Consider the following 24,948-nt stretch of genomic DNA (forward strand, 5'->3'; position numbering starts at 1 on the left):
TTTATGCTTTAAGCTCTGAAGGAGTGATAATACCCTGAGAGATTTTTTTAAATAAAATTTTCTATGATGTAAATATCCGTGAAAATATAGGGAATATAGTTCTCATGGCTGATTTGAAGATGCAAGAATCGTCAGTTGCGTAGGAGAAAGGCTCCCTCCATTCTGAAGCTGCAGAAGGTGAGAGAGAGAGATGCTTGTGTAACAAAACTGACACCTGTTTGTCTTTTCCCAACAATGGGAGCACCATAAGATACTTCGAGTTCAGAGACTGTGTTATGTCCAGCCAAAGTAACCTGCAACTGGGAAAGTCTATAATTCTGTTGGTTGTCTGACTTAACTATTTGTTATCCTGGTAGTGATAAAGTGACATCCCTTTATATCTTTTATAGTGTCACCCAGGTAAGAGGGGCCCCTGCTTTTGGCCCACATACCACAGACACACAAGATGTAAATTTGTGAAGGAACACATGGCATCTCTGTTACTGAGAATCCAGTGCTTAATCCTGGCATAGCGAGACTTGAAACCTTAAACGTCCCACATGCCACAGACACATAAAATGTAAATTTTTTAAGGAACACATGGCATCTCTGTTACTGAGAAGCTGGTGCTTAATCCTGGCATAGCGAGACCTGAAACCTTAAACATCCAGCCCAGGGAAAATGTGTCTCTATCTCTTGCCTTCTTTGCTCAAAGAGAAATGAAATTGTGTCATAAAAATGTCTGTGTGGTGAGGGTGCTGATTTTAGGGATAGACACTGCTTTGAAGTGCGGAAATGATCGGAAGTGATTAGATCAGAGAAAAGGCAAAGTTACTGAACTGGCCAAAGCCTTCCTCTCAGCCTGAATGCAATCGATCTTACATTATGAAGTTATTTTCCAGTACAGTTGCACCAGCTGCCCATTTCTTGCTGCTTTTCTTGTTCTAATTCCTGGCTTAGGCAGCACTCATGAATTAGCATGGTATTTGCAACAGCTGCCTATGGTAGTTGAATAACATTCTGTGTGTGAAGAAATTCATAGTGTGCTTAAATTTGTACACATGTACATTTAGACTTACACGGTGAATCACATTTTCTTCTGCTTTTAAACTCTTCCTTTGTGCCAATTTGCTGATGAATGGTTCCTGAGAATGGGTATTTAAAAATAAAACAAGTGGGACCAGATTTTCATACCCACACCCTACTCAGAAAATAGAATATAGAATTTCTCCAGCATGTCTCTTGGGTGCAAAAGTAATGATGGTACTTAAAATGTTAGTAATAAGAAGGGCACAACACAGTGCCAACAAACTTAGAGGTTAAAAATAGAAGGTGATGAAAGGAAAGCTTGCTTTCTTTATATACATTTATAACAAGAGTACTCATTCTTTTTTTAAATAGCCATATTGAAATATAATCCACATACCGTACAATTCACCCATTTAAACTATACAGTTCAATAGTTTCAGCATTTCACAGAGCTGTGCAACCGTCACCACAGTCAATTTTAGAATATTCTCATTACCCCAAAAAGAAGCCCTACCCCCCTTTGCTGTCACCTCCAGTCCTTCCATCCCTCCCAGGCCTAGGCAACCACCAATCTACTTTCTGTCTCTTATAGATTCACCTACTTTGGACATTTCGTATAAATAGAATCATACAATATGGGACCTTTTGTGACTGGCTTCTTTCATTTAGCATAATATTTTCAAATTTCATCCATGGTGTAGCATGTATCAGTAAGGACTTTATTTTTATTGCTGAATAATATTCCACTGTACGGAGATACTTTATTTAATATATCAGTTCATCAGTGGGTGGATCCACCTTTCGGCTACTGTGAATACTACTGTAAACATTCATGTACAGATTTATGTGAATGTGCGTTTCCATTTCTCTTGGGTATATACCTAGGAATAAAATGGCTGGGTCCTGTGGTAATTTTCTGTGTCTAACCATTTGAGGAGCTGCAAACTGTTTTTCCAATGGCACTGTACCATTTTTACAGAGAAGATTTTAGTCAGTTTCCCTCTTTGTGGCCTCCCAAGAAGGTATAGATTACCTTCTTGGGAGGCAACTATGCTGTAAATCATAAGGAAATTTTGTAATTAGTCAAAGCAAGTTACTTCTCCCCAAAAGAGCTGATGGGGGAAATGGTGGAGGAAGGGAGGGAACAGGAGTACATGGTCTCTAGTTGGAACCCACATTTTCCACACTGGCATCCAGGGTTGACCCTGCACATGGTAGGGACCCTATCTGTGTTTATCTTCAGGATTCTCACACGTCCATGCTTCCAGTCGCCCTGGACACACATTGTACAAGTCAGCTGACATGAAGTGGAAAGAAAGATGAAAGTTTCTGTGGAAAAGGGGGCTGGGGGCAGAGGCTGATGAATCTTTTGCTGAGGACTCTGAGGCTGAGGAATAATTAGTATCACTTAGAACCCAAGCAGGATGAGAGAAATTCTCCTCATGCCTTCATGGGCATCAACACACTTGAGAATGTCTTTGGCAGGGATATCAGTACTCCCCAGGTGACAATCAAATACAGAGAATGACGAGCTGTATTGAAGCAGTTTTGTGGGCAGAGGACATTGTGGGTGCTGGAGCCATGCAAGAAGCAGATGTTATCAGATAAGTCTGACAGACTTGTTCATCCACACTTAGGAGACACCTGTTGGGGGCTTGTTATTTATCTGGTGAGTATCTGAGGGGAGGGAAATGCACTGAGAGATAGGTTAAGAGCCAGGGAATTACAAGGCATTCCAATTAATGTGGCTCCATTTGTTATTTCTGGGTAGTGAGATTTCAGGAAACAAGAGCTACATACATAATTGTTTTGATTGTTTTCCAATCATGTCTCTTAGCTTTAAGTCCTCGAATAAATATTAAGTGTAATGTGACATACATCTCTTCCCTACCCTTTCTACCTTTTTTCGTTTCAGGCTCCTGTTCCAGCTAGGGTTTTGGTGGCATGACATGCAAGGACAAGGTCACGTACACCTGGGGTACCTTCTTTAGCACTCTGCAGGCACTGATGGTCCTCTCTCAAGGTCAGCATGCCTGCCCATCTTACCCTCCACTCAGAACACTCGCAGTTTTTCTCCCCAGGCACCAGATCCGATAATAAGTTACTCAGGCCAAGTTAGCTAAATCTTCGCCTGCAACGGACACTTGTCCAAGTCAGTGCCATCGAATAAGTTTACCTTTGCGGCTGGTATGAATTGTATTTTCCACCGGAGGCCTCTTGAGAAACAAGAGAGACTTCACGGCTTCCTGTCTCTCTCTGTTCTTCACTTAACAGAAAAAATTCTCCCACGTGTGTTTAGATTGCCTCCAGGATGGGGCCTACCACAGAATTGGAGATACTCCTCCTTTCTCGTAATGGACATCAGAAGAGGAGAGAGAATGTGGGTGGAAGCACAAGATGTTAACAAGATCTAGCAGAGAGAAGGGCAGCAGGCCACCTGCTTCCCTATGGGGGCAGGGTGTTTATGTACACGGGGTGCTTGGTGGTGGTGTCAGGGTGTAAGCTGAAGCCCTGGACTCTTAAAGCTGTAGAAGAAATGGTGGTTCTATTCAGTGGTCATGAAGTTAGACCAGTCCGTGTTACATGGAGCCAGTTCATGCTCAGTGTAACATTGTATTTATCAGTAGTTGAGTCTGGAAGATTTAAGGTACAGTAAAATTTCAGAAAAAACAGAACACGCCTTTATGTCCCATCGCACCTAAGTTATTTATTAATTAAATCGATGACTTTTTCAGGCATTCACACTATGTATACTGATGATCTCAAGTGCACACCACGCTGTTTTTAAAACAAAAAATATTCACTATACTGTGCATTAAACCTCCAGGTCTTATTTATCTACCAGTTGGAAGCTTATACCCTTAAACTACATCTCTCCTATTCCGCCCCACACCCCAGCCCCTGACAACCACCATGTAAATTTAAATTAATTCCAACAGGCAATCATTTTGCAACCCAGAGGGTGACGGGTGGTCTCATGCTGGGTCAGCTGACTGTTTTGATTCACACCAACCTTGATGTCTGTCCCTGGCCATTCAATATTTACCCAGAAAATCCCAACTGCCCCAGGCGTACCATGACTTCTGTGGTTTCCCTCAAGATTTTCAGGGTTAAATGACGTTTTATATCACCTAATATACAATATTTCTAATGGGGGAAAAAACCTCCATTATTATTTCCTAAGACCTTTCACTAGGTCCTTAACCACCAAATAATTCCTCTGTCCAGCCGCTTTCCTATCATCTTGAACCTGCGCTCATCAAAGCATTTTTGAATAAAGCAAGTCTTCGTGTTATAAAGAAATTTTCCCAATAGTGGCTAAGAAAATGAAATTCTCTCCGTATGATTATAATGTACAATGACAACCCAGCATTCTTCTCTCCTTCTCTTTTGCCTACTCTTTCCCCATTCCTACTGGTAAGACATTTTTCCATATAAGTTTTAAAGAAAAGTATTATTTTGGTTTCTAGCATATTGTACAGAATCTACTTTTTAATCCTTCACATGCTGTGTTATGATTACGGGGCGGGGGGCAGAAAGGAGGTGAAATCTCCCCACATGCCTCCTGAAACTCTTGTATTGTGGTTGCCTGACCCCATTTCTTTTAGATATGTTCCTTCTAGATTTGACCTGTTCTCTGCTTTCTTTTTCTAAAAACTCTCCTCCCCCTTCAGTTAATGGGACAGTTGAACTCATGTTGTTTGTAGAGTTTGTAGAGACAATCCTAGATGGAGGCTTTTCTGAGGAGATGGGGGGAAAAGGCAGAAGGTAGAGAGAGAGGACAGCCAGCCCTCTCTAGGCTTTGGTCCCCCGGCCTTTGGATGGACACAACACTTTCGTGTCTATGCAGGGTGTCAGGGAGGGGAAATTTCGCCTTACCCTTTGGGGTTCCTCTGGCTGATCTAATAATTAAATTGACACAAGACAAATGAACAGGAGAAAATCTAAGTTAATTTCATACATATGGAGGTCTCATAGATACAGCCTAAGAAGTGACCAAAGCAAGCAGCTTTTATATCTTTTAGGCAAAGAAATAATAAATTTGTGAGGAATTGACAAGGCAAAGAAACTTGGGCTTGGGGACTAATTAGTGGAGAATCTAAGCAGACCTGGTTTACATAGCCTTCTCAGCCCTCAATTCCCTATCTGGCGACAAGGATGTCTCGCTACCTCCTGCTGCAGTGAGGGTACCTTTCACGTGGGAGATTTATTTCCTGCTTTCAGAGGAGGGTCAGAGTGTTCTTCTTGCACTGGCTGTTTTCTCAAGCAACAAATTCAAAATAATCAATATGCCACTGGCATATTTTGGGGCAGCCTGCGTTGAACTGTATCACAGGGCCAATCTGTACAGGATCTAAAATGACTCCAAGGATGGAAAAAACATTGCTAAAAAGGACCACAGTGTTACAGGTGTGAGGTATCTGACTGCTTTATAGAAACATAGAAAAAAACCCCAAGACATCACCCCACAGAGGGAATGTCACAGTGCCAACTGCTCCCAAGAGGTCAATCGGGAAATAGCCCCTTTACTGAGCCCCAGGACCTGCCCCCAGTCTGGTCCCCCTCCCAGAACTCCCTGAGCAATTCAAGTGTTAACACTTGCCTAGCAGAGTTTCTCCTTAACCCTGATCCAGTACTGTGGCCAGGGTCTAAGTCCATGCCTATGCCACACCAGTTGTTAAATATTTTGAATACCCACTTGGCGGAAGGGTTTCAGCTCCCTTCCAGCAGTAGCCCTATGGGTACCACATTCCGATTCCTTATTCCTCAGCTAAAGATGCTAAAGGGATGAGGTTTCCAGAGTCCAAACCCCTCTCAGAGTTTTTCTCTGCTGGCTGCATTTCTCCATTCAGTTCCTGAAGAAACGCCAAGAGATGCAAAGCCTTAGGATCTGCTCCGTTTTTTGAGAGCTTGATTTTGGCAAATTTTTGCAGTCTGTTTTACATTTTTTCTCTCTCCTTTGACTCCTGGTTTATTTTCACACCCGTCGTAAAATGGTGGATGGCCTTGTCTTCACACTTCGTTTGATACAGCTGAAAGTTGCCATATCGCAGATGGAGCGCTTGTTTGGCTACAGGAGGAAGCTCTTTGCTGAATTCTTTTTGAAAGTAATACTCTGCTTCTTCATACCGACCGGCTTGTGAAGAGAGGCAGGCGAGATAGAAGCAGATGTGGAAGAAATTTCCACCGCTCTCATCAGCTCTCTTTAAATGACCTAGAGCGTGTCCTATGAGTTCCTGTAACTTCTCCCTTTTCCCACCCATTTCTGTATTTCAAGGACTTTGGCCCTACAGTAGCACCCAATGTGGCGATGCAGGTAGGTGTTGTTTGGCACGCGTTTTAGAGCCTTTCTCAGGAGTTCTATAGCTTGGTCCAGGTCACCTTTTCTTCAATACAGCTTTGCTGCCCCACGAAGCACATGTGTTGCCAATGGGGCTTTCTCCAAAGCTTCTTTGACTAACCTCTCTCCTTCACCTTCTTTATTAATCTTTTGAAGTTTCAGGGCCAGGAGGACTTTGACATACTGGTTGTCAGGATTCAGCTGAATGGCTTGCCTCAAAGGGTCAACGGGATTCTGAGACGGTGGCCAGTTATCCAGACGGTAGCTCGCGATGGCCAGTCCAGAGGAGAATTCTGGGTTCTTGGGTTTCTTTTCCAGAGCCTTCTCAAAACACACCTTGGCCCTTTCATTTTGGTTTCCTCCACACCTTAACCGTGTCCACCCTCCCTCACAATCCATCTCAGGACTCTCAGTTCTGTAGGGGCTGAAATACTTCCGGCATACTTGTTGCACCTCGTCTACATAAACCTGAGCTTCTGAGAATCTTCCCAGGTGGTAGTAGACCCAGGCGTAGTTCCCCCAGGTGACCAGGCTTCTGATCTCTGCCTGGTCAGCGTGCTCTCGCTGGATGAACTCTTCAGCCTGCTGTAAGCATCCCAGGGCTGCCTTGTGCTGGCCTCTGCAGTGTTTTATGTAGGCCAATATGTTGCACATTGTGGCTTGGAATTCGCTGTTCTGAAACTCAATCAGGTTACACACTCTGTCTTCAAAATCATCCAAGGAATTTTCTCCCTCTACCAAGTTCCAGGTGAAATGGCATTTTAGTTGCCGTAGGCTGCTGCCCAAGGAGTTCTTTGTGGTCTCTCTGTGGGGGGAAAAAACAGAAAGATGAACACTCTGAGACATAGCACAGATTCACCAGACAAGAAATGGGGAGCCTGACAAATAGCATTCTCCTTCTCGTAAAGGGTGTCAACCCCAATCAAAAAAGAATATTCTATTGGAAGACTGGGATTGAAACATATACACTATTGATACTATGTATAAGACAGACAACTGATGGGAACACACTGTATAGCACAGGGAACTCTACATAATGCACTGTGGTAACCTAAGTGGGAGGGAAGTCCAAAAGGGAGGGGATATCTGTATGTGTCTGGCTGATTCATTTTGTTGGGCAGTAGAGACTAACACAACATTGTAAAGCAACCATACTCCAATAAAAGTTAATTTAAAATTTTTTTTTTAAGGAATATCCTTTCCAGGCTTCCCTGGTGGCGCAGTGGTTGAGAGTCCGCCTGCCGATGCAGGGGACATGGGTTCGTGCCCCGGTCCGGGAAGATCCCGCATGCCACGGAGCGGCTGGGCCCATGAGCCATGGCCGCTGAGCCTGCGCGTCCGGAGCCTGTGCCCTGCAACGGGAGAGGCCACAACAGTGAGAGGCCCGCGTACCACAAACAAACAAACAAAAGTGATGAAGTAAATGCTCCTTTGGGATGAGTTGAGAAAACAAGAAGTGAGGAGATAGTTCCTCTGAGAAGTTTCGCTGTAAAGGCAGGAAGTAGGGTGGCTATGGCTGGAGATGGCTGAGGGGAGATTATTTTTGAAAGTGGGTGATATTAGTGAATGTTTATGTGCTGATGAGAGTGATGCAGTAGGGATGGAAAAACTGATACCAAAGCGCTGATAATTGCTGTAGAGAAGTCTTTAACGAGGTGAAATGGGATGTGAACTAGAACAAAATTATGATGCTCAACCATTTTTTTTAAAACACTAGGGATAATTCATCCAAACTATGGAGGGGAAGGCAGGCTGAAGGCATAGATTTAGGCAGGTAGAAGATTTGATAGGGACATGTGAGGGTGGTTCTCTAAGTTTGCCTCTTAGGGAAGGTATACACCAAAATGTTAGCAATACTTTTTATCTTTATTTATTTCTCTGTGTTTCCTTCTCCTCTACCTCTAAGTTTTTGCTTTTGAGCATGCATTTTGTAAACCAAGAAATGTAAGCATTATGACTCCATGGAGTCAGGACTCGATAGTTTCCACTTGCCCCTTCAGATCCACTCTGCAACCTTCCCCACCAGACTGTCACCGTCAGAGAGGGAGCTCCATGGTCTCTGGCTTCCCAGTGGGTTTGGCCAAAGGGAGCCACAAGAGCTCAGAGGGAGGGAGTGGTATCCTCGAGTATTCACTTCTGGGGCTTCCACCCTGCAGAACGTTCCTCTCCTGAAGCCCACAGGTGCTGTCAGTTGGCCTTCTGTTTACAATTCTTTTTTCAGGTTCCTATAACTTCTCCTTTCTCTTGCGGCTTGGGAACCTAGTGTGTTATTAGCCCCAGTGTATTACATCATCTCTTCTTATCTCTGAACCCAAACCACTTCTTATTCAACTTTCTTTAATTACTCAGCTTGAGTTCAACATCAGTTTCCTGCCAGGAACCTGATTTACACAGAAAAAGAAAGGAAACCTTAAAAACCAGGACTCAGGACCTGAGAACTAATTGGCAGATGAAATTAGCACATTCTTTTTGTGACCTTGTGCAAGTTGTTTAGCCTTTCTGAGCTTAGATTTCTTATATCTTTTGTGAGGATTAAATGAGATACATATAAAGTGCCTGTAACATTGCCTGGCACATGGAAAGCATCTGAAAATGTTATTTGTTACTACTGTTATCATTACGGGCAACAACAAGCTACATTAATCAAGTGAGGCCATTCACAGGGATCATCTTATTTGATATTCACAACAGGCCCAGGAGGTAGGTGGTCAATAACCCCATTTTCAGATGAGGAACTGAAAGAGCTAGTTTCTTACACAGTATCACACAGCAAATACACTGCCATTTCAGCCAACCAAATGTGTGTGTGTGTGTCTGTGTGTGTACAGGAAAAGAAACGTCATTGTTGAGCAATGCATTCTTGATTTCTGGGATGATGACAGAAGTCGTAGCACCAGAAGCCTCTGCTAATAATAGCAGCAGCACCAAGAAATGAAACCATTCTGCATCGATCTTCAGGGAAGTCACCTCCCTTCCATCAGACATAGAAATGACAGTTCTTGCTGGGAGCCCCAGACCCCATCCTTACCCATAGTCTCTTGTCACGGTCCAAGGATCAGGGGAAATTTTCTTCATCCTGCCAGATTTCAGTAGCATAAACAGTATTGTTGTTTGAGTCAATGAATACAAGATCCAGGATGCTAAGGGACAGACATCAGTCAAAAATGATTTTTTAAAAAAAATCCCTTTATTGCCTAATTAAGAATCTATGAAGACATGATCTGCCCTGGTTAGCTGTCCAACACAGAGGTCTCTCTTTTTAACTTGTGGGCTGCTTTTGGGGACTGAGCAGAGCAGAGACTTGAGCATCCCCCCTTTTAAGAGGACCCACACCAAAGGCTGCCTGGAATCAGGCACTGTGGACCTATCCTATGTCTGTGGATATGGTCCTTTCCCTCAAGATCATCTGTCTCCTTCTCTAATTATCCCCAAATGACTGGCAATGACGACATCCATATATGTCTCTCGTTTTCACTTGGGTTTCCATTCTCTCTTCTCTAACAAAGACAGTTCAAAGCAACAAGTGTGCAAATATTCTTACAGCAGAATGCAAGACCAGAGGCAATCCTTTGCTCTATTTTAGATTCCTGTTATTATTTAATTAAAGTATGTCTCATAGGAAGCATTGAAACATTTCAAATAACCAAAAAATACCCCAGAGGGTGTCTGCACTTTTGTCCAGGGATCCCTGGCACACCATCAGCAGTTTCTACCATCTGGTGAGTCTCAAGGATCCCAGGAATGGTAATCACAGCTATAATAATGTTCTCTAGCAGAGATTGCTAACATTTTTAAAGGGCCAGATAGTAACTATTTTCAGCATTGTGGGCAACACAGTCTCTGTCTCAACCCCTTAACTCTGCTGTTACACTACAAAAGCAGTCATAGACAATACATGTTCCAGTAAGACATATTTATGAAAGCAACTGGCAGTAGGGTGTTAGTCCTTGCTCTATGGCCCAATACAGTCTTCATATTCACAGAGCATCTTGAGGAAATGGCACATAGTGTTATTCACTCTACCTCCTTTTACTTCAAATTTCTGTTATTTTTTAAAAATTTTATTATTATTATTATTGTGGTATTTTTCGGCTGCGCTGCACGACATACAGGATGGTTCCCTGACCAGGGATCGAACCTGGGCCTCTGCAGTGAAAGCGCCACATCCTCACCACTAGGCCACCAGGGAACTCCCAAATTCCTGTAATTACAACAAATGACCTACAGGAATATCTCATTGAACATCCCAAACATACCATCTCCGTCTATACATTGGCTAAATCTTTTGACTAAGTGATCGATAAAGTCCTGACAATTGTGGCCTGGTCCTCTCCTTAGCAGGCTCCTCGCTGCTCCCCACTTTACAGTATTTTTCCTAGCAGACTTCTTTCCTGGCTGTCAAAAATGTGATCTGATTGATACTTAGGTAAATTGGGGCAGACTTGGTTTCTTAAACAGGAAACAAAAAGCAGTAACCATGGAAGAAGTCTTGGTGGCAAAACACTTGCTAGGGTTTTACTAAAAGGTGCAGAGTGTTGTGAAGATTTAAATGAAGAAGTGATCACAGAAAATTCTCTGAGGCATAAATGGTTAGAAGACTTGCTGCAGAAGCAGCTCTTGGATGCTTGCTGAGGGATGCTGGAATGTTATTGAGGTGGGAGCACTGCTGGAGACTTCCAAAGACTTACCAAGTAACACAAGAACAGTGAAGGCTTTATTGGGCAACAGAGAGCATTCCATTTGATGGCATGTCGTTGTTTAGAGCTAGAGAGAAAAGTTGGAGGCAAATGTGGGAAGCCTTGAATCAAAGGCATTATAAGAGGATTGTCCTCTCTAGAATGGGTATTATGGTTACGCCAAGATGAGCAGAAAGTTTCTTCTTGAGTATCAGCTCCCATGAATTGGTAGCTGATGTCGCCCGTGGTCACTGGAAGGAGTAGTGGTGTATTGATACATACATATATATATAATAACAGCATGATTCCAGTGGTATATTTCTAGCATGACACAATAACCCAGCCAGATGTTTTCCTTTCCCCAGATTTCCAGGTATAGCTGACTCACCCCTGTCAATCCACCACAGCCTGTCGATGTCCAAATGCCTGAAGCCCAAAGCTCCAGATTTCTGCAGCTCCACGTGGGTTTCTGTGCTCAGGGCCTCCTGAGTTCCCTCTTCCCAGACTCCATGTTTATGGTGTTTGTTTTGACCTAGATGTGAAATTAACACCTCCGCACAGCACCCCTAAAATACCCATTCACACAGTGCAACAAACGATTTTGCATTTGTTGCCAAAAAAAAGCCAGGTCACCCAGCTTCCTCCCAGCTCTGAATCCCTTTTGTCAGAGGACACCCGGTCCCCACACCCCATCTCTTTCCTTCCTGTATCCAGGGACAAGATGTCCTCCCACTCTGAACACAGAAAATGAACCAGTTTATTTTTCTCAAAAAAAGAAAAAAAAACATGAAGAAAGAAAATAGAACCCCACACACACAAAAGGAATTGAGATGCCAGTTGCTACTTTAAAAAGGAAAAGTCAACTCATTCCACACTAAAATGCTAGTGGAATCCCAGTGTTCTGAGACTGTGGATAATTTTTCTTTGTGGTTTTCTGTATTTTCTTAATTTTATGAGTAGTCCTTTTCAAGAACTGCAAAAGAAAAATGGTGTTTTTCAAGCACTCACTTCTGAAGGTGCTGTGGAAACCTTTGCGGGGAAAGAAGATGGACAGGCCACCACCGCCCAGCTCACGAGGGGCCAGTGAGGTGGCCAAGCCCGCCCCCTAGTGGGGAAACCTGACAGCGCTCTCCACCCCTCCAGGGTCCGTTAAAATTGTCCTTGCAGAGAAAGCTCCTTGACATCCGTCTTGACAATGATTTTTTTGGATATGACACCAGAAGCACAAGCACTAAAAGCAAAAGTAAACAAATGAGACTACATCAGGACATGAACACTACATGACACTGTCCTTCTGTTGCTTTCTTCTCTCTTCCTTTTCTAATTTCAGTGTGTTCACTCTCCCCAAACACTCCTAAGGGTGAAGGCGGTGTGTGGAGCCCTGCAGATTTCCCCACTCTGCCTAACACAGCACCTTGCCCATGGTAACCACAGTACTTGATTGAAAAGCAGAACACTTCACCACAATTAAAGGTGACCCAGTGGGAGTCCCTATCCCCAGGATTCCCAGCTGCTCTTCCGGGAGAAGCTGCTGGGTGAGTGGAGACCTGAGTGTAGATGCTGAGATGCTCCCAGATACTGGACACCTCCTGATTGACAGGCCTGACATGGCTAAGAGAGACTGAGGGGAGAGAGGAGGACCATACGACCACAAGTTTTTGATGCAAATAGGATATGATAGCCTTAATAGGTTCTAATCTTGGAGATTTTTTTCATTTGTTTGTTATCCACATCTATGCAAAGTAAATTCTTTTTATTGATCAATTTCACTAAATTATAACAAGTCTTACAAGTTCTTTTCATTGGCTTTGTAAAATAAGCTTGTTTTCAATGAGTTCCAGCAATGACAGGCTTTCAATAAGTGTAACTGGTTTCATACCCCTACTGTCACCAGTGATTCCCAGGTCATTCCAGCCTGGACTCAAAACCGGCATCTCCATGAGAGAAACAGAAGAGAGAAGTAAAACCCTGTTTCTCTGGCTCCATTTCCACCCACAAGAGCAGAATCCAGCCCTGCCCTAGTCTACCCCCCACTCCCAAATATGTCTGGGAGCTCCATGGAATCTCCATGGGGCTTCTTCCTGCTTCCTGTGCCATGGTGACACTCCTGCCACTGCTCTCTCCAAAGCCCAAGCTGAGCCTGGTGTCCTTGGCCAGCCCACCTGCTCCCCAGTGAACTGGCAGAAAGGTTTGCCTTGACTCCCTGCATGTAGCTGGGTTACCACATATGGAAACTGTAGTGACAGAAGAGCTTTAATGTACTTTTACCTACACAAGTAAGAGCCTAGGCTGGGCAGGAAGGGAAGGCAGATCTAGAATGAAAAATACTCCCCAAACCTCCCCTCCCTTTCACACTGAGTCACGTTCCTCACACCAAATCTGTGTTCCCATTTTCTCTTCCGTTACCTTAAAATCTATCCAAGACACTCCTAGTCATTTCTGCAAATGGCCCCCAGAAGGGCACCACCCCATACAGCGACACACCAGTAACAATTAACCCCTGAATGCCCCCAGTGGCATGGTGGGGTCAGACTCAGCTTAGTACCACTTAAGTTTTTAAGCCACGATCCTGCTTCTCTTGCCTGGACGCACACACACTAATCATACACATCAGCCCACACACATACACACACGAGCACATACACATGTACACACACTGATTTGTCTCCTATTTGAAATATTTCTATCTCCAATCACTCTTTTTTTTTAGTTTTTATTTTATGTTTTTATACAGCAGGTTCTTATTAGTTATCCATTTTATACATATTAGTGTATACATGTCAATCCCAATCTGCCAGTTCATCTCACCACCACCCCCACCTCCCCCACCACCACTTTCCCCCCTTGCTGTCCGTATGTTTGTTCTCTACATCTGTGTCTCAATTTCTGCCCTGCACACTGGTTCATCTGTACCATTTTCCTAGGTTCCACATATATGCGTTAATGAACGATATTTGTTTTTCTCTTTCTGACTTACTTCACTCTGTATGACAATCTCTAGATCCATCCGCGTCTCTACAGATGACCCAATTTCGTTACTTTTTAATGGCTGAGTAATATTCTGTTGTATATATGTACCATTTCTTCTTTATCCATTTGTCTGTCGATGGGCATTTAGGTTGCTTCCATGAACTGGCTATTGTAAATAGTGCTGCAATGAACATGGGGGTGCATGTGACTTTTTTTGTTTGTTTGTTTGTTTGTGGTACGCGGGCCTCTCACTGTTGTGGCCTCTCCCGTTGCGGAGCACAAGCTCCGGAAGCGCAGGCTCAGTGGCCATGGCTCACGGGCCCAGCCGCTCTGCGGCATGTGGGATCTTCCTGGACTGGGACACGAACTCGTGTCCCCTGCATCAGCAGGCGGACTCTCAACCACTGCGCCACCAGGGAAGCCCTGCATGTGTCTTTTTGAATTAGGCTTTTCGCTGGGTATATGCCCAGTACTGGGATTGCTGGGTCATATGGTAATTCTATTTTAGCCTTTTAAGGAACTTCCATACTGTTCTCCATAGTGGCTGTATCAATTTACATTCCCACCAACAGTGCAAGAGGGTTCCCTTTTCTACACACTCTCTCCAGCATTTGTCGTTTGTAGATTTTCTGTTGATGCCCATTCTGACTGGTGTGAGGTGATACCTCATTCTAGTTTTGATTTGCATTTCTGATAATTAGTGATGTTGAGCAGCTTTTCATGTGCTTCTTGGCCATCTGTATGTCTTCTTTGGAGAAATGTCTATTTAGGTCTTCTGCCCATTTTTGGATTGTGTTGTTGTATTTTTAATACTGAGCTGCATGAGCTGTTTATATATTTTGGAGATTAATCCTTTGTCCATTAATTCATTTGCAAATATTTTCTCCCATTCTGAGGGTTGTCTTTTCATCTTGTTTGTAGTTTCCTTTGCTGTGCAAAAACTTTTACGTTTCATTAGGTCCCATTTGTTTATTTTTGTTTTTCTTTCCATTACTCTAGGAGGTGGATCAAAAAAGATCTTGCTGTGATTAATGTCAAAGAGTGTTCTTCCTATGTTTTCTTCTAAGGGTTTTATAGTGTCTGGTCTTACATTTAGGTTTTTAATCCATTTTGAGTTTATTTTTGTGTATAGTGTTACGGAACGTTCTAATTTCATTCTTTTACATGTAGCTGTCCAGTTTTCCCAGCACCACTTATTGAAGAGACTGTCTTCTCTCCATTGTATATCCTTGCCTCCTTTGTTATAGATTAGTTGACCATAGGTGTGTGGGTTTATCTCTGGGCTTTCTATCCTGTTCCATTGATCTATATTTCTGTTTTTGTGCCAGTACCATATTGTCTTGATTACTGTAGCTTTGTAGTATAGTTTGAAGTCAGGGAGTCTGATTCCTCCAGCTCCGTTTTTTTTCCTCAAGACCACTTTTGCTATTCAGGGTCTTTTGTGTCTCCATACAAATCTTAAGATTTTTTTGTTCTAGTTCTGTAAAAAATGCCATTGGTAATTTGATAGGGATTGCATTGAATCTGTAGATTGCTTTGGGTAGTATAGTCATTTTCACAATATTGATTCTTCCAATCCAAGAACATGGTATATCTCTCCATCTGTTTGTATCATCTTTAATTTCTTTCATCAGTGTCTTATAGTTTTCTGCATACAGGACTTTTGTCTCCCTAGGTAGGATTATTCCTAGGTATTTTATTCTTTTTGTTGCAGTGGTAAATGAGAGTGTTTCCTTAATTTCTCTTTCAGATTTTTCATCATTCTTGTATAGGAATGCAAGAGATTTCTGTGCATTAATTTTGTATACTGCAACTTTACCAAATTCATTGATTAGCTCTAGTAGTTTTCTGGTGGCATCTTTAGGATTCTCTATGTATAGTATCATGTCATCTGCAAACAGTGATAGTTTTACTTCTTCTTTTCCAATTTGTATTCCTTTTATTTCTTTTTCTTCTCTGATTGCCATGGCTAGGAGTTCCAAAACTATGTTGAATAATAGTGGTGAGAGTGGACAACCTTGTCTTGTTCCTGATCTTAGGAATGCTTTCAGTTTTTCACCATTGAGAATGATGTTTGCTGTGGGTTTGTCATATATGGCCTTTATTGTGTTGAGGTAGGTTCCCTTTATGCCCACATTCTGGAAAGCTTTTATCCTAAATGGGTGTTGAATTTTGTCAAAAGCTTTTTCTGCATCTATTGAGATGATGATATGGTTTTTCTTCTTCAGTTTGTTAATATGGTGTATCACATTGATTGATTTGCATATATTAAAGAATCCTTTCATCCCTGGGATAAATCCCACTTGATTGTGGTGTATGATCCTTTTAATGTGTTGTTGGATTCTGTTTGCTAGTATTTTGTTGAGAATTTTTGCATCTATATTCATCAGTGATATTGGTCTGTAATTTTCTTTTTTTGTAGTATCTTTGTCTGGTTTTGGTATCAGAGTGATGGTGGCCTCATAGAATGAGTTTGGGAGTCCTTCCTCTACAATTTTTTGGAAGAGTTTGAGAAGGATGGGTGTTAGCTCTTCTCTAAATGTTTGATAGAATTCACCTGTGAAGCCATCTGGTCCTGGACTTTTGTTTGCTGGAAGATTTTTAATCAAGTTTCAATTTCATTACTTGTGATTGGTCTGTTCATATTTTCTATTTCTTCCTGGTTCAGTCTTGGAAGGTTATACCTTTCTAAGAATTTGTCAGTTTCTTCCAGGTTGTCCATTTTATTGGCATAGAGTTGCTTGTAGTAGTCTCTTAGGATGTTTTGTATTTCTGCGGTGTCCACTGTAACTTCTTTTTCATTTCTAATTTTATTGATTTGAGTCCTCTCCCTCTTTTTCTTGATGAGTCTGGCTAATGGTTTATCAATTTTGTTTATCTTCTCAAAGAACCAGCTTTTAGTTTTATTGATCTTTGCTATTGTTTTCTTTGTTTCTATTTCATTTATTTCTGCTCTGATCTTTATGATTTATTTCCTTCTACTAACTTTGGGTTTTTTTTGTTCTTCTTTCTCTAGTTCGTTTAGGTGTAAAGTTAGATTGTTTATTTGAGATGTTTGTTGTTTCTTTAGGTAGGATTGTATTTCTGTAAACTTCCCTCTTAGAACTGCTTTTGCTGCATCCCATAGGTTTTGGATCGTCGTGTTTTGTCCTTTGTCTCTAGGTATTTTTTGATTTACTCTTTGATTTCTTCAGTGATCTCTTGGTTATTTAGTAACATACTGTTTAGCCTCCATGTGCTTGTGTTTTTTATGTTTTTTCCCCTGTAATTGATTTCTAATCTCATAGCATTGTGGTCAGAAAAGATACTTGATATGATTTCAATTTTCTTAAATTTACTGAGGCTTGATTTGTGACCCAAGATGTGATCTATCCTGGAGAATATTCTGTGTGCACTTGAGAAGAAAGTGTAATCTGCTGTTCTGGGATGGAATGTCCTATTAATATCAATTAAATCTATCTGGTCTACTGTGTCATTTAAAGCTTCTGTTTCCTTATTAATTTTCTGTTTGGATGATCTGTCCATTGTTGTAAGTGAGGTGTTAAAGTCCCCCATTATTATTGTGTTACTGTCGATTTCCTCTTTTATAGCTGTTAGCATTTGCTTTATGTATTGAGGTGCTCCTATGTTGGGTGCATATATATTTACAATTTTTATATCTTCTTCTTGGATTGATCCCTTGATCATTATGTAGTGTCCTTCCTGTCTGTTGTAACATTCTTTATTTTAAAGTCTATTTTATCTGATATGAGTATTGCTACCCCAGCTTTCTTTTGATTTCCATTTGCTTGGAATATCTTTTTCCATCCCCTCACTTTCAGTCTCTGTGTGTCCCTAGGTCTGAACTGGGTCTCTTGTAGGCAGCATATATATGAGTCTTATTTTGGTATCCATTCAGTGAGTCTGTGTCTTTTGGTTGGAGCATTTAATCCATTCACATTTAAGGTAATTATAGATATGTATGATCCTATTACCATTTTCTTAATTGTTTTGGGTTTGTTTTTGTAGGTCCTTTTCTTTTCTTGTGTTTTCCACTTAGAGAACTTACTTTAGCATTTGTTGTAGAGCTGGTTTGGTGGTGCTGAATTCTCTTAGCTTTTGCTTGTCTGTAAAGCTTTTGATTTCTCCATGAAATCTGAATGAGATCCTTGCCAGGTAGAGTAATCTTGGTTGTAGATTCTTCCCTTTCATTACTTTAAATATATTGTGCCACTCCCTTCTGGCCTGTAGAGTTTCTGCTGAGAAATCAGCTGTTAACCTTATGGGAGTTCCCTTGTATGTTATTTGTCATTTTTCCGTTGTTGCTTTCAATAATTTCTCCTTGTCTTTAATTTTTGCCAATTTGATTACTATGTGTCTGGGCATGTTTCTCCTTGGATTTATCCTGCCTGGGACTCTCTGTGCTTCCTGGACTTGGGTGGCTATTTCCTTTCCCATGTTAGGGAAGTTTTCAACTATAATCTCTTCAAATATTTTCTTGGGTCCTTTCTCTCACTCTTCTCCTTCTGGGACCCCTATAATGTGAATGTTGTTGTACTTAATGTTGTCTCAGAGGTTTCTTAGGCTGTCTTCATTTTCATTCTTTTTTCTTTATTATGTTCCATGGCAGTGAATTCCACCATTCTGTCTTCCAGATCACTTATCCATTTTTCTGCCTCAGTTATTCTCCTGTTGATTCCTTCTAGTGTATTTTTCATTTCAGTTATTGTACTGTTCATCTCTGTTTGTTTGTTCTTTAATTCTTCTAGGTCTTTGTTAAGCATTTGTTGCATCTTCTAGATCTTTGCCTCCATTCTTTTTCCAAGGTCCCTGATCATCTTCACTATCATTATTCTGAATTCTTTTTCTGGAAGGTTGTCTATCTCCACTTCATTTAGTTGTTTTTCTGGGGGTTTATCTTGTTTCTTCATCTGGTACATAGCCCTCTGCCTTTTCATCTTGTCTGTCTTTCTGTGAATGTGGTTTTCGTTCCACAGGCTGCACGGTTGTAGTTCTTCTTGCTTCTGCTGTCTGCCCTTTCCTCATGCCTTTGTTAAATCATCCTCCAAACTCCAGAACTCCATACTCCAGAGGCCTTCCTTTCCACATGCTGCCTCTCCCATTCTGTGCAGGCCCTCTCCAATCACTCTTGATGTTTCTATTTGTCCCACCTTCCTGACCTTTCGTAGGATGATGGAAAATGTATTTGTACAGCATCAGATCACATAAGTAGAGACCCTCCAATTGATATTTGTCCCATTGTCACAACTCTCTGAAAAAGCCAGAAATAAATCATTAGATCTTTTGGTGCCTCTGAGTTCATCATAAAAGTAGGAGAGTGGAGGTGGGAGTTGGGGGAGATATATTGAGAATAGTGACAGAGAGAGAGAGAGAGAGAGAGAGATAAATGAAGACTGAGAACCAGTTTGGCCTTAACTTCAAATCCGTTGAAAATATGGTGAACATGCTCCAAACCATTGGATTGGTTGAGCCCAGGCACAGTACTCCCAAACTTGGAGTAAGACAGAAATCCCCAAACAACAGAAATTTGTTCTCCACTGTTCTGGAGGCTAGAAATCCAAAATCAACGTGTTGGCAGGGCCACACTCCCTCTGAAGGCTGTAGGTGAGAATCCATTCTTGCCTCTTCTAGCTTCTGATGGGTCCTGTGTTACTTGGTTTGTGGCTGCATTACTCTAGTCTCTGCTTCTGTCTTCATATGGTCTTCTTACCTGTGTGTCCCTGTGTCTTCTTTTCTGTCATAAGGACACTGTCAGAGGATTTAGGGCTAATCCTAATCCAGGATGATCTCATCTCAAGATCTGTAACTTAATGAAAGATATAAATAGTAGCCTCATTGAGGGTGTACTACATGCCAGGCACTGTACGCATGTTTTCCCTGTTTCTCACAAGACTGCAGCCCTGCAATCAGTTCTGCAAAGTGGGTGTTATTAGTCCCACTTTACAGATGGGAAAAACAAGGCTCAGAAAAGTTGCTCAAAGTTTTAGAGATAGAAACTAACAGATCTGACGAGGTTTAGACAGCATACCCCTCGATTGTCACATCCTTGTTGCCAATTCCATTCATTCATTCATTCCACAAACATTTATTGAACGCCTACTGCATGTGAAAGCCATTCTAGGGGCTGAAGATACCTAGAACAAAGGACAAAACAAAAATCTCTGTTTGCTCAAAGTTGAAATTCTAATGGGAGATACAGACAGGAAGCAGATATGTAAAATATGTAGTATTTTAAGTGGTGACATAGCTATGGAAAAATTATAAAGCAATATATGTACCTTGTCAAACATATCAACTGTAACAAGACATCTTTGAGATAACCGGGAGATTTGAATATATACTGGTATATGATAATGTTAGTTTCTTAGATTTGATAATGGCATGGTAGCAGTGTTTCTAAAATACATTTATTTAAAGATGCAGACTGAAGTGTTTATGTATAAACTAAGATTGCAAAAATGTTGCAAATTATTGATATTGGATGATAGATACATGAGGAAGATACTTTAAAAATTTTTTGTATGTTTAAAAAATTTCCATGATACATAGTTTGGAATAGGGGTGGCAGATAAGACATGCAATGGGTTTTGTAAGACCAAATAGGTTAATCAGGGAAGGTCGCACTGAGAAGGTGACATTGGAGCAAAGACTTGAATGAGGTTGGGGAGGAAACCATATGGATCTCTGAGAATGGTCCAGGCAGAAGTAGGAGTTAGTACAGAGCCCTGAGGAAAGAGAGAAAGAGAGAAAGAGTGTGGAAAGAGAAATGTACTCCAAAGAAACTGGGCAGACTGTGAATAAGAAATCAGACTATGATACCTGCTAGTTTCCCTTCAGCTTTAGAGTTATTAATAATGTTCTTTACTGTGTCTTATGCAACAGAACATTTCAGACAGTATCATAATGCCAATTAAGTTGTGACATTATTTTGAGCCGAATCATCCAGGTTTTAAAGGATATTGAATATTTTAAGTGTAGACATTATGAGGTATTCAAAAGCCAGAAATGATCACACCTTTCCAAACTAGAAAAGCCCACTGAAGCATACTACAGGTTTCCATTTCTAATAAGGTAATGTCACTTGCTATAACCCATACAAAAAGCTCTCTGAGGCCCTTAATATTTTTTTTAAAAGAGTAAGGGGGTTTTGAGATCAAAAAGTGAGACAATCACAATGGATTATCCCCAGCCTTGTTGGTAGATTCATTTCTTCCCATGACCTCATGCAAAACTATTGCTTTGGAGCTCCTATCACTTATCCAAGTCCCTGGCTGGGCCTAAATTGTCAGTCCTTCTGGCTCAGGAAGCTGCTTTTCAGTGACCTGAGAGACTTTGACCAAAGGTACCCTGTTTCCTCCTTGGCATTTTTGTGTATTTCATTTGTTACTTTCTTTTTCTCACTTTTTTCTTTTTCTCATTTTTACTTTTTATTCTTTTTTTTTCTTTATTCTTTTTATCACTCCTTTTTCAGTTTTTCTTATTAGTTTAGTTTATTTTCATTTTTGTTTGGCATTGTGTTTTGATTCAATCATAAAGACCAGTTCATGGGGTGAACTTTGAACTGATTTTCTTTGATTTGGACCAAGCTTCTCACCAGCTCTTCCCAGATGTAAGCCGACATTAGGACGCCTCGACTCCAAGCACAGCAGTGAGTCCAGCGTGCTGCGGGGCCTCTGAGCCGTCTCTGTTGAGGAGAGACCCAGATTCACATGGTGTCCTCTAGACCCTCGAGACGGTTGGCAAGGAAGACTGGGCTACGGTGAAGTTGGCCGGCACATCCTAGATGGGAAAGCAAGAGCCGTGAAGATCATTGATGAGACTCAGTGGAACTCCTCCAGCCTCCGGAGACTGTCCCGCAAAGCAGGAATCATGAAGGTTTGGATCATCTCAACATAGTGAAGTATTTGAAGTGATGGAGGCTGAGGAAACTCTCCGCCTTTGCGGAGAGGAGGACACTAGTGGAGGAGACGTGTTTGAGTACCTCGTGGCTCATGGCAGTAGGAAAGCAAAGCAGCTGAGAGCAGAGTCCACCAGGAGGGTATTGTCCACAGAGATTTAAAGGCAGAAAACCTGCTCTTGGATGCGAACATCACACTTTGGCTTCAGCAACAAATGCACCTTTTACAACAAGCTGGACACCTTCTGGGGTGGTCCCCCTCATGCTGCCCGGAACTCTTCCAGGGAAGAAGCACAGGAAGTCATTCTGTCGACACTGGCCGATGGATTCCTGCCTCTTGATGGACAGAACTTCAAGAACTGCCAGAGAGGTACTAGGACAGAATATATTATATTCTCTTCTGCATGTTTATGGAATGAAAATCTGTTTAAGAAATCTCTGATTCTCAGTAAGAAGTAAGAGCAAATCATGAAGGATCCGTGGATTACTGTGGGTCATGGATATGAGGAACTAAAGCTCTACATGGAGCCACTCTCTGACGTCCAGAAACCCCCAGCAGACTGAATTCATGGCGTCCATGGTTACACGTGGAGACAGAGATCCAGGACTCACTTACAGGCCGGAAAGACAAGGTAATGTTCCAATATCTGCTCCTGGGTTATAAGAGATCTGAGCCAGAGGGCTACCGGGTCACCCTGAAGCCTCAGCCTTCAGCGGATCTAACCGCAGCGTTCCTTCCCCGCCCCCAGGAACGGCACAGGGTCCCCGCCAGCTGCAAGCAGCACATTCCCACCTCTAACTGCTGCTCTGAGAACACTCCGCCGGGGAGGAACGCAGATGTGGCGGAGGATCAGGGCGCAGGGCGGCGGCCACAGCACAGCCCTCGAGCGGCAGGGGAAGAAGACCGCCGCTGCCGCCCACCCCCAGCGCCCTCTCCACCGGCACAAATCAGAGCAGGAATCCCCCGCGCTGGGAAAGCGCCAGCCTCGGCCAGCCTCCGTGCGGAACGGCCAAGGCAGCCTAACCGTGCGGGTCCGGGGCCCCCTTGGCTTCGGCTTCGGCCACAGTCTAACCCGGCCCCGCCTGCACCAGGAATCCAAGTGCAGCCCACGGGGGCCTCCGGGCCCCGCCCCGCGGAGAGTACCTGTGAGGAGCCCAAGCCCAGCACAGCCCCCACCTGTCCCCGAGTCCACCCGTCTACCTGCAGTGTCAGTAGGGAGTGGAGCCCCGGCTCTGTCCAAAGGGAACTTCGCCCACAGGGGCAGCCCGACAGGTGCCAGACCCAGACATTCTGCCCTGAGGTGAGACCCCAGCCTCCGCCAGCGGCAAAAGCCACGATCGGCTCCACCGGGAGCTTCTTCAGGAAGTTCAAGTCCAAATCGACAGGAAGAAATCGAGGTTTGCCGGAGGAACCTGAATGAAGCTGAAAGCCAAGACAGAGGGATGACACTCCTCACTCACGTGGTGAGCAGCCGAGGCAGGGATGAAACGTGAGCCGCGCTCACTACACTTGAGATGGACGATGGAGACCACGAGCTCCGTGGAGCGGGAGGAGAGGATGCGGGGGCAGGAGACGATGCGGGGGCAGGAGAGGATGCGGGGACAGGAGACGATGCGGAGGCAGGAGAGGATGCGGGGACAGGAGACGATGCGGAGGCAGGAGACGATGCGGGGGCGGGCGGCGCTCCAAGCGAGCAGCTGCAGGTGCGGCCAAAGCAGGAACCGCAGCTGTGCGAGCAGCCGGGACTCGCGAGCAGGGAGGGCGGCCTCCCGACCTAGGGGATTGAAACGCGGACCCCCATCTCCACGCCTCCAGAAGCATCGCCTCCAGAACCCCCGCCCGGGAGCTAGAGGAGGCCCTGTTCCAAGTTGAGGCCGCGCTCCCCCACCTGGAGCCAAACCGCAGCCAGGCCCGGCGCCTCCCTGGAACCCTGCTCTTCTTCTTTTCTACCTGCTGGGGAGGCGCGATGCCCTGTAAGATAAACACAGGCGACTCCAGTGAGAACACACAGCTGTTTACTCAGAGGTGCCCAGAGGAGTCGCCACCATCACTTGCATTTGGCGGGGACCCCAGGCAGACAGAGCAGTGGGAAGCTCCCAGGTGGAAAGGGAAGGCTCCAGGAGCCCAGACTGGGGGCTGCTGGCACCGGGAAGCTGGAGGAGGACTAACTAGAGATGGACATCTTATGTGATTGGTTTAAGAAACGTATTTGGCTTTCTCTGCTTGGACCTGAGTTGGAAGGGGAGTATAGGTGTGGGGAGGGAAAAAAAAAAAAAGGAAGCTGGCAATCATTGACCCAAGTTCTGATGCCTGTTGCATTACTGGAATAAGGAGCCCAAAGTGGTGACTTAGGTATTTCAGCTTCCAGGTTAAAGGAGCCACAGTCAACGTAGATCCATTAATTCTGGACATCTTTCCTTCTTGGAAAGATTAACATGCAGGTTAACTGTTCAAAGCTCTTCCACTGGGGGAAATTCCCATAACCACTGTCCTTTGGAACCACCCCTAAATGGGGCTAGAGTGCTACAGCTGTCTACTTTGGGGAGGTACCAAGCATATCATACAGAACCATGTATAAACTGGTCCAAATAATCTCTTCCTCAGTCAGCTAGTCACATGGAACTCCCCATGAGGCCATAGGTGAGGACTGAGAGAGAAAAGGCAATGTAGAAAGAATACGGGTCATGGGAATCTTGCTTGTGGGACTTCCTTGCGTCTTTAGGTCCTACATGGGCTCAGTTTCATCTACAGAACTTCTTGATGATGGAGAGCTCCTGTGTACACCCAACTTTATAGTTTGATTGGTCAGGCTACACCCAATTCATCATGGGTAGTCAATCACATATAGCTTGATGGCCTATCGTCAAGTATTCATTCAATCTCTACTAAGAGTCCTGAACAAGCCAGACACTGTTCCTCAAAGGAGAATAGTAATTCGCAGAGGATGACATAGCTATGCTCCAAGATCCTAAAGGTGTGTTCTGTGATTCACCTGACAAAGGCTCCATAGAGCATCACTATCTGTCACAGGCACTTTGGGCCTCTCAAATCTGTT

General features: G+C 43.3%; 2 protein-coding genes and 1 pseudogene across 2 annotated transcripts in view; 2 read left to right on the forward strand and 1 right to left on the reverse strand.

Annotated features, from left to right (window-relative positions):
- The window catches only part of LIPA (lipase A, lysosomal acid type), a 101,502-nt gene that overhangs the window by 31,340 nt on the left and 45,214 nt on the right, over nt 1-24,948 (forward strand). The window lies entirely within an intron of this gene.
- On the reverse strand, nt 5,411-11,793 carry LOC137208444 (interferon-induced protein with tetratricopeptide repeats 2-like). Its single transcript, XM_067708884.1, is given in 4 exon segments — nt 5,411-6,274; nt 6,277-7,154; nt 9,378-9,489; nt 11,414-11,793. Coding segments are annotated over 3 exon segments (1,272 nt in total). The 5' UTR covers nt 9,446-9,489; nt 11,414-11,793; the 3' UTR covers nt 5,411-5,948.
- Nucleotides 19,439-23,313, forward strand: LOC137208457 (serine/threonine-protein kinase MARK2-like; annotated as a pseudogene).

This window comes from Pseudorca crassidens, chromosome 16, assembly GCF_039906515.1.
Source record: "Pseudorca crassidens isolate mPseCra1 chromosome 16, mPseCra1.hap1, whole genome shotgun sequence".
Classification (NCBI taxonomy): Eukaryota; Metazoa; Chordata; class Mammalia; order Artiodactyla; family Delphinidae; genus Pseudorca; species Pseudorca crassidens.